The sequence below is a fragment of the Sinohyriopsis cumingii genome, chromosome 13 (assembly GCF_028554795.1).
Source record: "Sinohyriopsis cumingii isolate HCF-2022 chromosome 13, ASM2855479v2, whole genome shotgun sequence".
Lineage (NCBI taxonomy): Eukaryota > Metazoa > Mollusca > Bivalvia > Unionida > Unionidae > Sinohyriopsis > Sinohyriopsis cumingii.
The window spans coordinates 61,294,017-61,309,108 of NC_142973.1; the positions used below are offsets into that span (position 1 = coordinate 61,294,017).

Here is a 15,092-nt window from a genome sequence, read left to right on the forward strand (position 1 = left end):
ACATAAGCATTCTAGATCTTTGATAGTTACTTTACCCATAGATATATTGACCCTGCATGTCAGGACGATGGTCCAAAACTTTGTACGTACATGCTTACAAGACGAGTCCAACTGTAAACTGCAATGAGCTGGCAGATTTAGGTCTTTATGGTTTGTTCCGAGTAATCAGTAGAACAAGCAATACAGACCCTGATCTGCAGTCGCAATGTGCAATGGCAGATCAAGATCTTTGTTGTTTGCAGTTTGACTCAACTTATAAGTGAGTATATAAAGTGAGTTTTCTCCCACTGTATCCATTCACTCTTTGCCTCCCTACCTGCCTACCATCTTATGTTCCCACCTTTCAGATAACCAAGCTGCTAGAGACATACTGTAATTATCTGTTTTATTGTAAATTGTATATAATAATAATCTTTAAGAACATAATTGTACATAATAATAATCTTTAAGAACATAATTGTACATAATAATCTTAAAGAACAGTTTTCCACCTTTTTCTAGCTGGTTAAGCTAACTACTTTGCATATGTCCCTTCAGACAGCAGACTGAAAGGGAGTACTTAACATAGAACAATAAAATACATAGATCAGGAACAATATTTATATATAGATAATGAACAGATAACAATTTTAGATACTTAAAACTATATTGACTATTTTGGGTGGAAAAATGATAGCTTATTCTTATACATTGATAGGTAAATTGATCCAGTTAGCAGAGAAGGAAATTAAGGGAGCAGCATACACAATTCTTGAGTTTAATGGAAAGCTACTTGCCAGTATCAATAGCACAGTAAGTATTGTCATTAAGATGGACATTTTGAATTAATGATGCATATTGTATTTTATACATATTTTAGTTGTGTAAAATAGGTATTTTATACATATACATTCATATTTTATGATTTTATACAAATGTGGCATAAAAAATCTAAATCACACACACACATAATGTTTGAAAATGTAACATTTTTGTGAATTTAGGAAGAAATTTTTTTCTTGTTAAATGTACATGATGAAAAGATAATATAAATGATACCAACACTGGTTGCTATCAGAGAAACTATTCTAAATGATTGCAACTTGTGTTAAATTATTAGGCCACTTTATAAGAAATGAAAGCAGGGATTCTATAAATTCCAGTTTCCAATGAGTAACAAGTTTATCTAGTTTTTGGATATCAAACATTTTTGTAAGTTAACATGAATTATATAAACAATGTGAATTTAAGTACGGAATTCTGCAGCTTCATGAACTATCTGTTCTTGGGATGGAACAATTTGTGGATATTTCTAGATATGTTAAACAAATACTTTGTTTCTGAAGTAACTGTCTATATGGTCCTGAAATTGTTTTTTGTCAGTGATAAGTAATACATGAGAAGTTCATAACTAACTTTAAGTATTGTGGATTATTGATTTCCATATTACATCTACCAGGTTCGTCTGTTTGAATGGACAGCAGAGAAGGAATTGAGATTGGAGTGTAGCTACTTTAACAATATCATTGCCTTGTATCTAAAGACAAAGGGGGACTTTATCCTAGTGGGAGATCTAATGAGATCCCTTACACTCTTAGTATATAGGCCTCTGGAGGGAACATTTGAAGAGGTGAGTCTCTCTTTCTGTCTGAAACAAATATTTATGTATGTTTGTAATTATTATCATTTATTTTCATGAGTCTCAATTTGTGTGATTTTGTAAAAGAAAGAAGAGAAAAAAAAGGAAAAAACCCAAACATTTCATGCTTACTTTAATTCATGTTTTGGCTGTCACATTTTGCACATTTTTAGATATTTAATTTTCTTGACTACAAAGGCACAAGATAAAAAAATACAAAAGAATATGACTATGGTGACAACAAATGATGGTGGCTTCAATGCTAAAAACAATATTACCACCTTTATGAGCACAATTTGAACAAGGGCCCAGGGTGGCTGAGTAGTCTAAGGCACTTGCTTTACATATAACTGACCTCTGACCTTTGTCCCACATTGCTTTGAGTCTTGGCCTCGGCCAACTTGCGTATTTGAGAAAACTTGTTAGTAGCTTCCAACAAGTCAATGGTTCTTCCAAGTTCTTACTCCATCGTATGTACTTGCATAACTTTCATGCATTGAAAACTGGCATTAAGACCATGAAAATAACAACAAGAATTTGTTCGCATGTCATGATCAGTCACTGACACTTAATATCAGAGGGAACTAACATAGCTAACAACACTAAGCAAATCAGTTATTAAAGTACATTTGTATGATCTCTTCCTTAAAACACTATTAATGGCATTAGCACATTGGTTTTACAGTGGTAAAATTCAACTTAGATCCTGATCAGTTTGGATAATGTCATTCCATATGTTGACCAGACATGACCAGTTGCCTTGTGCTTGATGCATAACAGCAAGCAGTGTCAACATTTAAGTGTTCAGAGCCCATCAAAATCGTTAGCTGCTGGCTAAATTAAAAAACAATGAAATTACTCCTTTGAGCCCACTTTATGCACAAACCAGTTTGAGCTAGTAGACTTGACAATAAATAATGAGTACAAGAAGAATTAAAATCACATTTTGACGTTGATATGCTAAGTAGGTGTTGGGGACCATAAGGGAAAAGGAAGACTGTTGTCATTAATACATATACCTGGTATTTTGTTAGTACCTGTATTTCAGGCAGTAGTTCTTGTATTTTACAATCATGTTCATTGGGATTAAGTATGCATGGATAAAATGAGATGTGCTTTCACAAGGATCTAAATTCTTCAAAAACAGTTTAACTTGAATCAAGAATTTATTTGAATTAGTATTAAATCAAAGTTTCATACACTTGTAGCATTTATTATTCTTTTCTTCCATTATCAGAAATAATAGTGTTAAAAGAATAATGAAAATTGCTACTGGAAACCTTAAATATATATATTCATTGAAATGATGCAGAATGCTTTACAATTCGTTTTTAAAGGGTTAAATCAAAACAAATACTTGTGGCTTAGGACAACAACAAAATCCAGAAAAACTGGCACCCATGAAAATTAGTGAAAACACATTATATTGAAGTAACTGTACTACCAACAATATTTGTAGTTCATACTGAGGGCTGTTACAGTAAACATACCTGGGACCAGGGAAGGTACTTTTCATATGGGGTACTCACCCATAGATGCAATTTAGAATGTTCTTGTTATTTTAATATGAATTCTGTGGAGATAAAGTATCCTGGCATATATTATTTTTTTTAAACTACCTTCCCTAGGTACCATGTATGTTTAAATGGACAGCCCTGAAGTCAGATAAAGTTTGAATAATGTTTAATTCCCTTTCTACATATATTGTTGAGGATTGGTCATGTCTAACTGTCAGTCTCCAATGAATAGTGTAACTATGTGCATGTTCTTATAGGTTACTGCATTTGTATAGGAAAATATGACCAAGTTTTTTGGATGGAATACTGCATGACCTTGGGAGTGCAGTATATCCATCCGACAAAACAAGTTCATATTTTCCCATACAAATGCAGTAACCTTTTTATTATATGCTCATTTTCTTATTCTAATACACTATTGGGCACACGTGTCCTCTGCATGAGTGCAGTATGAAGGTGTGCAATATTGTAAAATACTGAAGAATTCTGACAATGTAAAGTTAACGGAGAAAAGAATGAGCATATAATAATCTGGTATATTTGTAGAAATTATGATCGTTATTTGCATATATGTGCATGGTCGTTCATTTTTATTGCTTTCATTTTCAAGAAATATTTATTTAATTAAAAAAGTTTCAGTATAAACTCAAATACTTGAAGATATCAAAGACTATGTGTGCAACTTCACTTTCCTGAGTTAACAAGTCTTATCTGGTACACTTACATGCTTAATATCTAAGTAGCCATGTATTAGCACAATTTATTTTCATGGATTTTACCCATTTTAGTACCAGTCTTGTTTCATCATCAGTAAAAGAGGAAGCAGTGTTGTGGAGAATAGATTTGCATTGAATATACAGAAAGCAGGTACAAGTAATTCTTGCAACTCACTCAGCTCAGGGACGAGTGCTTGGGGAAAAAATTTCTGAACCCAGATAAGGCAAAACATTGATCCTGAATATAACTCATATTATGTCTGTGCACTGATATATGTTTCATTATGGCTATACCTATTTCAAATGATGCACCTTGTGTGTTTGTGTAGAATGAGATGGTTAACTCAGATTAGGGCTTGGAAATTGTGAGAGATCTCAAATATATGCATATTTTGATTTTTAAAAAGGCACATTTTCCATGATAAATAGTGTCGATCCGTTAAATGAGAGCTATTAGTGAACCTTGAAAAAAATCAATTTCATTCATCAACAACAAAACTGTAAAAGAACCGTTTTGTTTCAAAAATTGAAGGATCCCAGAAGAAACAGAGATTTCCTTTAAATTCTTTAAGGAAAAGTGAACATCATCAAATGTAGAATAAAGATTGGATAAGAACATAAATTTGTTAGAAAGGAGCAGTTGTTGTTTCAAGAAAAGAAGAATATATGTCAATAAATATCTTTGAGAGGACCTAGGTATGGATGCACGCTTCTCCATGATTGGGTGTCATACAAGGCATTCATAAACACATTAATAAATGAAGTAAAGTGTGTGTGTGTGTGTGTGTGTGTGTATATATATATATATATATATATATATATATATATATATCTATATATCTATATATCTATATATTAAGCCTTAATTTAAATTGAATCTCATTGGAAATATTAATAAGTATCCTATAATATATAATAACTTGCTAAAGAGCAGTGGGGGAAACGCTTGGTATCTATAAAACAAAAATGGTCAACAAATACTGTTATTCAAGAAAGGAACAATACAACTGACTCCCTGAACTAAATGGATGATCTTTCAAATTTAATGCACCCATATAGTTGAGAACAGTTTGTGATGTTTCACCATGTGTTTTGTGTCACATTTCTGCTGGGCATTCACTTAATGCCTTTTACCTTGTTCTTGATAGTGTTGAAACAATTATTAGGATGATCCAATTAGAGAGTGTGGAAAGGGTCTATTACCATACATACTCATGTATAAGATGAATAAATTAAGAAAAATTAAAAGCCTGGAAGAATGGAGGTTGGCTTATCCATGGGACATGGTCTAAAGTTTTCTTGTTGACTGCCATTATATAGTGTTTTGGGAGATCATGGAAAACAAGGACACCTGTCTAACCAGAAAACTCAGGACCTTCTGTATTTAAACCCCTAAACTGAACCCCAGGACCTCCTGCACTGAAACCCTTTGTGAAGATGACCATCTGTTCAGATAGAGTAGCAATAACCATATGCATGGGTTGTTCACTTTTTAAAGTGTTACCTATTCAGTTGGGGGTGAGTAGACTTACATTTGAGTATATACAGTATGCCCCATAACATATACATATGGTTGGATGGATTGATAAATAAATAGATCTTCATGTGGATTACTGAACTGTATTTTTATAGATAGCAAGAGACTGTAATCCCAACTGGATGACTGCAGTAGAGATCCTTGATGATGACATTTTCCTTGGAGCAGAGAATTCTTTTAATCTTTTCACTTGTCAAAAGGACAGGTAATTGTATATCTTATTGAGATTACTCTGTCCCATTCTCTTTGTCTTTTGGTGTATTGCACATTTTGCCTTTCTAGTTTTTTTTTCTCAATCTCAGGTACCAGGTCACTTGATATGAATTGCACTTATTACATGATAATTATAATGGTAAAGACAGATGTGCCATCACACAATTTGAATAATATTTTAGTATCAGTTTTGTAAACAGCCTAAGTCTTGGTTTCCTTTGATGGGTGTGGGGGAAGGCATTGTAAATTATATAATATTTCATCTTTAGAAAGTAGCAAAATAGGTAGATAATATGTTCCATGATCAACTGTAAGAACCAGCCTCATAAAATACTACTAATAATAATAAACTATTATTCTTTGATGCTCTTTGTATTAAAAAAGTATTGCAAATAAAAAATGATTTAAATTACCATACCATGCTTAATGCACCAAGCACAGTCAACTCTATTCATAAGACCTCTAATGGAACTTCAGAAAAATAGTCTTATTCACAAGGTGGTTTGTTTCTTCATATATATTACACAAGCATAATGCATTAGGAGTTCAACCACCACATGCAGATATCCACTCCCAGTGCTAAAAGGTCATCTGCTTGACAAGGTGGCAGTCAGATGAGAGTGGTCTCCCCATGGATAGAAGGATTGGCTCCAAATCCTGTTATTTCATCAGAAGCATGTTCTTTTCTCAAGGCATAACAAATCCACTTGTGCTTTTTTATCAGTTGAGCAATTCTTTGGAGCATCCTTGCTCCACTCACTCCATGGAAGCTTACTCCAGCTGTATGACTTATTTGTTGTTCTGTCTTCATCACACTTTATTTGTCCAGCTTTGTCATATGATAATTATGACAGCACCATTTTAATTTCCTACCATTTTACTTCATTTCAACTACAGTACTTGACCTTGTCTGTTATGTTGTCAAGGAATGTGTTGTGATTACATGGTGTAGAAAGGATGAGGGGGTGTCAGCCAATTTGAGGATAAATCATGCTTGAAATATCCACATACATATTTGTTGAGTTTCTTCAAAACTTTAGAGCTGTTGATGCTAGTAAGATAACTTTCAAGAGGTACCTAAAATTACGGGTTGATCTTTGGGTAAGACATATTTCTGAGTAAACAGGACTAGTGCAGATTCCATGCAGTGCTTGACTCATTTATATGTGTATACATTGTTCTGCTCTCCATATTTACAGGTGTCAGAAAATTGGGCAGGATTATGTAGATGTCTTTAGCTGTCTGATGACAGACCACTCTGCCTGTATATGAGTGGTATGGGATTCAATCTGGATCATACATGTCATGTGCTCCCACTGATATTTCCTGGGATAGCAAGTACTGGACTCTGGCATCAGATGCCACCCAACACTAGAATCAAGTATAGTGATAGATTTTCCCAGGATACCCAGTCCTGGTTAAAACAAAAGAAGAAAGATTCTGCCTGGGAACCAAGCAAGCGAATTGCAGCTCTGGATCTGATCAGTATGCAAACATATCTGACACCAGAGTTTGTGATCTGTCTCAGGCTACCCAGTATCAGACTTATGTCAGCATAGAAGACAGCACCAGACAATTCCATCACCATCCTGTCTCCATTACCATCCTGTCCCCATTTTTAATTGGGGGTGGGTGGATTACTGCCATAAATCTATGCATGTATTTTCTAAGTTTCCTTGATGCATTATTGTAAATGGCTGCTTGCAAATGCTACTTTCAAAATTCTATCCATGTATATTGTATTCTTCGTTGATGCAAATTGTACAATGCATTTTGCAAGTGCTACTTTCCTTTTGCATTATTGTCAATGGCATGGCTGCTTGCAAGTGCTACATTCATAATTCTAGTCATGAATTTTCAATTCTTCATTGATGCAAGCTGTAAATAGCTACTTGCAGGTGCTTAGATCTAATTCCCTTCTGCATCATTGTATCTTGCAGTTTGCCAACTACTGAATTGATTCTGTAGTTTGTCGTATGGCAAACACTATGTCAGTTATTACAAGTTTTGTATATTCTGTTTATAAAATTGCCATATTATAGTTAATCATTCCAACTGCTGTTTCCAAACAGATTCAGCCTTGCAACAATATAAATGCTAAGTTTTATCAGTATCGTCTTTGTTGTCCAACTTGTGTCGCCATCATAATGGCATACTAGAGATTAGCGTGGCATTATGACAACAGACGGCGCTCTAAATTTCTAATGTTTTCCTTCACCAGAAATAATTAATGCTCACCACAGAGCTTTATGGCATTCATTTTGTGTAGATAAACATTGTAATTCTTTCAGTTCCTTTTCTTAAGGTATACCTTAGTAACGAAGTTTTAATCATTCTCTAAAACCATATGCTTTTTCAAAGATCTAAGTGATTTATAGCATGTTACAAAAATAAAAACGCATACACTACAGCAGGGTGGACCATCTTCTTCAACCCCAGTTTTGATGCACTTGAGTATTTACTTTCACCGTTTAAGAAATCTACTTCTTAGTGATGTCTCTTATTACATTTGGAAACATTAGTTATTATAGCAAAGTAAGGATCAGAAATGACAATGGTATATTCCTTCGTAACAAACTGGTATTTTTGTGGCTTCAAGACAAGACAGTCCAGGTATTTGTTCCTTATAATTTCCTACCTGTATGATAATTTTTGTTTTATACTAATTCGTCTAACAATATTGTTTTTATGAATGCCAGTTTACATTAAATATTTATTTTTCTCTAATATTTCCTATGAAACGTGAAACACAGGGCTGTATGTAGTTTTTATTTATTTATTTTGCTTTATTGCATAGTTGTATTGTGCTGATATTTTTTGTGTCATGACAGTATTAACTTATATTTTAAACAGGATAAAATAATGATAAGATCATAGACAAATGAAGATGATTATGCTGGGGGTGGGGGAGATGGATGCTGCAACAGCTTGAGCTGTGAGTAGCCATAAAAACTTAAAAACTTATGTGGGGGGATGTTACTCTTCTAACAGAAAACAATCACATCTGTAGAAAATACATCTAAAAATTTGTATTAATCTTTTTAACTACTATATTAATTTCATATCCAGATGTATCAAGCAAGTTTGGTACTGTATTGTAGCAGTAATAATAAAGACAAATTGAGCTGGTTACTGGTAGCACTAGCAACGTTATTTATATTAAGCATTTTTATTTTTATAATTGCTACCAAAGGAGTCTGATGTTTTATCATTGAAGTACCTTACAATCAATCATTTTATCTGTACTATATATATCGCTTCATGTAAAGATGAATATGATTTTAAATAATAAAAAAATGTAGTTTCTAGTTTGATATCTGTTGAAATAATGTAGTTTTCAGGTCTGTGGAAATAAAGCATCTCATAACTGTATGGAAATGTTCTTTATGTTTAGATATAGAAAATATATTTCATACTGTTAGAATTTATTTTCTTATATGATGAAAAAAGTTCATATATTTTTTGCATATAGCTATGCTACAGTAGATGCTTTGTATGTGATGTCCTTGTTTTAAGTCATTTGCCTCTTGCTGTTTTATTGGAATAGGAGATTTAAAATGAAATTGGAGATATGACATACTTGTCACAGACAACTAGTGACAATGCTTGCTGGCTATCGTATAATCATCCATGCCATACATATATAAGAATTCAGTTTCATTTGAATATATACCTTATATATATAATTAAACTGCCACTGTAATTTACAGATTAACAGTACAAAATAATTTCATAGAGATGAGAGAATAAACAGAATCTTCATCACTATAATCTCTCTCTCTCTCTTAAATAAACAAGAAAGAGAAAGTATGGCCTTGAGGTGCACTTAGGTGCAATTTGCTCAAACCTTATGAGGTCTTTACTGATACAAAAAGCAGAATTTGCACTGCACTCTAAAATAATATGCTCTAAATTTATAACATTGTAAATGAGAGTATATTAAACAAATTAGGACCAAGAATCTTGCTTGTAAGCGGCTACCCTATTCTGCTACTGTGCGGTAGAGGTAAATTACACCCACAAAATGTCCAAATAAAAATGGGGAGGGAAGGGTCAGCAGAAATATAACATTGTGTAAATACATCTAATTGTATACAATTTGATACATTTAATTTGTTTTGTGCTTCTTGCAGGCCACCTCTCTTCCGAATGTTAATACTCTGAGAAATCAGCTGACTATAACATGGTAATATAATTTGAATGATATTTTAAATAAAACACCCAAACAAGGCATAAAGTGGTATAACCTCTTGTTGCTAGGGTCAGGGGAGTAGTTGTATTGTAATGAGGCATTATTTTATCCTAACTTCCATGATGCTAATTTGCAATGTGCTTGATGCTACACTATAATCATGACTTTAGAAGGAGCAATCTGTGTAACTTGTGATATAGCAAGTTTAGAAAAATAGAATATTAAAACTTGTAATAACTGGCCATACAACAAACTGCAGAATCATTTCAGTAGTAGGCAAATTGCTTGATACAATGATGCAGAAGGAAAGTAGATCTAAGCACTTGCAAGCAGCCATTTACAGCTTGCATCAGTGAAGAATAGGAAATTCATGACAAGAATTATAAATGTAGCATTTGTAAGCAGCCATTGACAGTAATACAGAAGGAAAGTAATACTTGCAAACTGCCACGTACAATTTGCGTCGATGAAGAATACAATATACATGGATAGAATTATGAAAGTAGCACTTGCAGGCATCCATTTACAATAATACACCAAGGAAGATTAGAAAATACATGCATATAATTATGGCAGTAATCTGCCTCCATACATTATGACATGATATTGGCTACATTGACAACTGAATTCTTGTATGCCAAGTAGCACCAGAGGCTGTAGATGATGCACAGTAAACAGAAGGGGAGATAAATAAATCACAACATGCACAGACTCCCACCTTTTGCTCACCATCCTACACTGCCTGTTTTGCCTGTTCATTACTGTCTATTCTCACAGAAGGCTTTCCTATCCATTATTCCATTTTGCAAACATTCATGATCACAAGCCCTTTTTTCAGTCCAGCGATGTTCAGAAAATACTCTTTAATGTACTCATAATTCCACACTTAGTTTGACAAGATTTTCCAGCTTCTGTCTACAAAGTTTTATCAGCCACAGCCATATACGGCTTCTATTGCCTCCTACCAGTTTCCACATCTATTCATGAATTAATCATAAAGGACCAGTCATTTAGGTGACTGTTACTGTCTAGTTGAGTTACTTGCATACTTTATTGCTTTGAAAGGCTACTTCAAGACCCAAGTGTCAAGAGGCCTCCTTGTTATACTGGCAGCTTCCAGCAGTTTTAACCTAGCTTGCTACAAGACACATGCAGCCGTTTCACCCTTTATTAAAAGCTGTTGACAGATATTACAGGTTGGTGATTGTCATATCTTCCTGTGTGTGTACTGAATGGAAGTCCTTCAGTGTTCAGCAGCTGCTTTGAAATGTTGTCACAGTGTTGTTCAGCTTTGTTTTCATGGCAGTTTTTCAATATAAACATAGCCTAAACCTTTTATCAAGAATCCACTGACACTTATTGCTCAGAGTCAGTCTGTCATATGACTCATGTGGTGGATTCAGGGACCCATCTCATCACATCTTTTCTTATTATCAACTTTCAACAGAGATGATGCCATGCGTATGCTAACTTTTTCTGACATACTGGCAGGAGGAAGAATGTTAACACTTTCCCACATAATGGGATAAGCAATGCCCTGCAGCCCTTTGGGTGTCGCAAGCTGATTCAGAGAGTTCCATGGTGCATGCCTTTCAGTCATGGCAGGAAACACTGTCTGAAAGGGGTGTTCTCATTCTGTCTGACAATCATCTACCTCCAGACTAGTTTCATCGTTTGGGATTTAATGAGGTAGTGTCATCTTCAAATCCTCATGCAAGTGTGCCACATCCAGAACAGGCTCATTGTCTCACAAGGTCCAGATGATTCATAACAAATAGTCCTTTTCCTCTTGGCCTTGACTTGAGTCTGCACCCATTGGGGATGACCTTGTTTAGATTTTTGTGGGATGAAGTGGAATGCTGTCTTCTGACCTAGATCTCTCCAGTTGCAGATCCAAAAGCCTTGTAATCAATGATTTCTCCCTGAACTGTAATGGTCTTGTTGCATAAGCCTTCCAAACATTTATGATTCCTAAAGTCATGCAAAAAGCATGGGAATTGGAGTGCCATATAATACTGACTGCTTTCAGGTAGGAAAAATCATGGATCAACAACCTATCAACAACAAACAAATGACTTTTAATTGCTTGTTACTTAAGATAACCTGGGAAGGCTAGATTTGTGAAGTGGATGATCTCCTAATGTATTACAATCAGGTAACTGTTATCCAAGAAACATTTTACCCCACAAATTATATTTCATTATCCAGTATTTAGCAATGTGAATGTATGCATGCAATATGTATATATGTAAAGAAAGTCAGAAATAAGATAGAGAGCTATATTTGCCCAATTATAACATAAATGCATCATTTTCATTCAGTGGAAATGCATGGATTTCATACGAAGCACTTAATTGCTGTTGTAAAGACAGAAGATATCTAGATACTTTTAAAATTCCACTTCAGATTCATTCCTTTGTTTGCATCATTTTAGAAGACAAATAATTATTGAAGCAAAAGCTACTATTATACTTTTTAATGGCATGGATGAATGCATTTTGGAGTGACTTGTAGTAGTGGATGAATGCTTGTAGTAGTATTTCTTTTGCTTTTAGTGCTGCCACTACTGAAGAAGAAAGACAGAACTTGGAAGAAGTGGGACTGTATCATGTTGGGGAATTTATAAATATATTTAGACATGGTATGTTACATAAATATATTCAAATGTCTTTACTGATTTTTGCAAACAGTACAACATTTGCAATGAAAAATTTATCACACGATGCTTTGTTGCATGACACAGACTTGTACTAGTAACCGTTCCGGTGGCCAAGTGGTTAGAGCATCCGCCTCGGATGTGGGAGGTCATGGGTTTGATCCCCGGCTGAGTCATACTAAAGACTTACAAAAGTAGTACTAACAGCTGCCTCACTTGGTGCTCAGCATTAGGAGGTTAGTGTTAAGACTGGTTGGCCTGGTGTCAGGATAATTTGACTTGGTGGGACATCATGCAACATGTCTGTGACATGATGCCCCAGTGCTAGGCATCACTATAAACTGCCACACTGCAGACATCATAGTAATATGACTGAAAATTGTTAAAGCTACATTAGAAATCCAAATCACACACACACACTTGTACTAGTAACAAATTATCCTGCTTCAGCCTATCATTTTACTGTACTTGCAACAGAAAATTTGTCAAAAGTATAGTCTGCGGGTGAATATATTTGGAGGGATAGAGTCTTTTTCCCAGAATATGCAAAATACCAGGGATCTGTTTAAATATTTGGCTCTTTAGTTCTAGTACTTAGGCACTGGAGCATCCTCTCCTTTACTAATAGGACAGAGTGTTGTTAAGCCTGCACTTGTGGTGTTGTGATGAAATATTGATATTTTTAAACCAAAGCAGTGGAATTTTTAATAGTTCTGATGACATGGTCTTATTAGAAAATGAAGTTACACTACAAACATTATGGTTAGGAAGGGAGTATGGTGTCATCTGATAAGCAGGTCACCTGGGCTATAAATAGCTACATTCCTGCTTTACAATGCTTTTATGGACAAGATTTATGCGCACACGAATTCTTGGGGGAAAGGTCATGAAGTGCACCAGTTGCATTTAGTGGACATCATGTGTTGATCTGAGCATGTCACATGGTGGGGAAGATGATTGTCATTGCCATGGACCACATTAAATTTTTTTAAGGATTACATCAAGTTGAAAGATAGCAAAAAGCCATTGAGCTCCATGGTTTTTGAAATGGCAGTTTATGAAATGGAGGTAATTAAGGTTCACATTAACTTTACAAACTTTCAAGTTAAGCACGATGTTTACCATTGCTGCATTGGTTTGTATTCACACTATTGGATTCTGAAATGCATATTTTCCAGCTTGACAAAAGCAGTACATCTTTTGTTACTCCTTACTGAAAACTGGTCCAACTTAATGAAAACAAGCAACTGCCTTACTGAGAAGGTCTTGTTAGGATTGGCAGGTTTGCTTAAGTATATAATACATATGGATGTTTGGAAATCCTGCTAATTATATAACAAACATGCGTGTCCTAGATGAGTTCTGTAATAGACAAGCTGTCCATTCATTTGCACAAGCACAAACTTTGGTCCATTTCCAGAATGTGAAATCAAGCATGGCAGGGCTACAAATTACAGATTATTTTCAGCTTCAAAAACATTGGTAGCAGGAATGAGCAGAATGAACAGTAGAAGGAAACAGGCAAAGGATGTGGTGGATTTTTTTGGGAAACGGAGGACAGTTATTCTAAAATGTCAGATGCCAAGTTAGATGAACCACCAAAGAAGAAAGCAAAATTTGAAGCAATATTTCAGAATCCTTGACTGTCACAGTGCAAATGATTAAAACACAGTTATTTGCAAGGATCTTTTCACTATTTCTGTAAATCGTCCTCAGGGACTTGGGAACTGAAGAAAATTCTACATTTCTTAATTGATGCCAGTACCCAGTGAAAAAGAGTTAGTGAAATAAGATGGTATACCTGATATGATTGCTCTGGAAGATGTTTTCCAGTCATTGACAAACGTAAAGAAATATTGCTACATCATACCAGCTGCAAGCTCATCCTGGTACTGCTTATCCAGAGCTAAGCTCCATCACTTGCTGTCTTAAATATGGTTTTCCAGGAGAAAGTCTTTGGTATGACTCAGACGGGGTTTTAACCTGCGACATCCCACATCCGAGGAGGACGCTTTAACCACTATGCCACCGGAGCAAAGCAAAGTAAAAACTGGATGGAAATGTGACTAACCTTTTAAGGTATTAAATTTGGTTCAGAGAAATGGATATAAAAGATGTGAAATCAGAATTTGAAGCAGTTAAAAAGATTCCATTGAGTGTGTAAAACATGAAATAAAGCAGAGATTTCCTTAACAAAAGACATGTTTCCGAGTACATGGCCTTAGAGTAGTCTTATTTCTGAGCAGAGATGAAGAGGCGGACTATGGATTTGATGGGCTTGAAAACTTTATACCGATTCAAGAAACTGAAACTTTTGCAGAGTTTGTGCCAGTGTAAGATCTTATTGTGGAACAGATATATTCAGTAAAACCTAAGAGCTTTGGAAAATTGTTCATAACAACCATAAGAACAGTTTCTGAGCTTGTTGAAACTGGTTAAACTATCTGTGCATATGCCACTTAAGACAGACTGGAGGATTTTTTCAGCACAGGACACTATTCATACACAGATAAGGAACATAATTAAACTCAGAAACAGTCAAGAAATTGATACTAATATGAATGGAGGGGGCATCTGGTGAGGATTTTGATTTCATTAGAGCCCTAACAGATTGGAGTGGGAAGAAAGAGAGCCAGATATTTA

At 34.8% G+C, this 15,092-nt stretch overlaps 1 protein-coding gene across 1 annotated transcript in view; it reads left to right on the forward strand.

The window, feature by feature from the left end:
- LOC149785683 (DNA damage-binding protein 1-like) overlaps positions 1-15,092 on the forward strand; it is a 115,215-nt gene that overhangs the window by 77,572 nt on the left and 22,551 nt on the right. The window contains exons 21-24 of the mRNA XM_089979521.1: positions 698-792; positions 1,439-1,609; positions 5,484-5,593; positions 12,349-12,434. Coding sequence (XP_089835647.1) covers positions 698-792; positions 1,439-1,609; positions 5,484-5,593; positions 12,349-12,434 — 462 coding nt within the window. The remainder of the gene's footprint in view (positions 1-697; positions 793-1,438; positions 1,610-5,483; positions 5,594-12,348; positions 12,435-15,092) is intronic.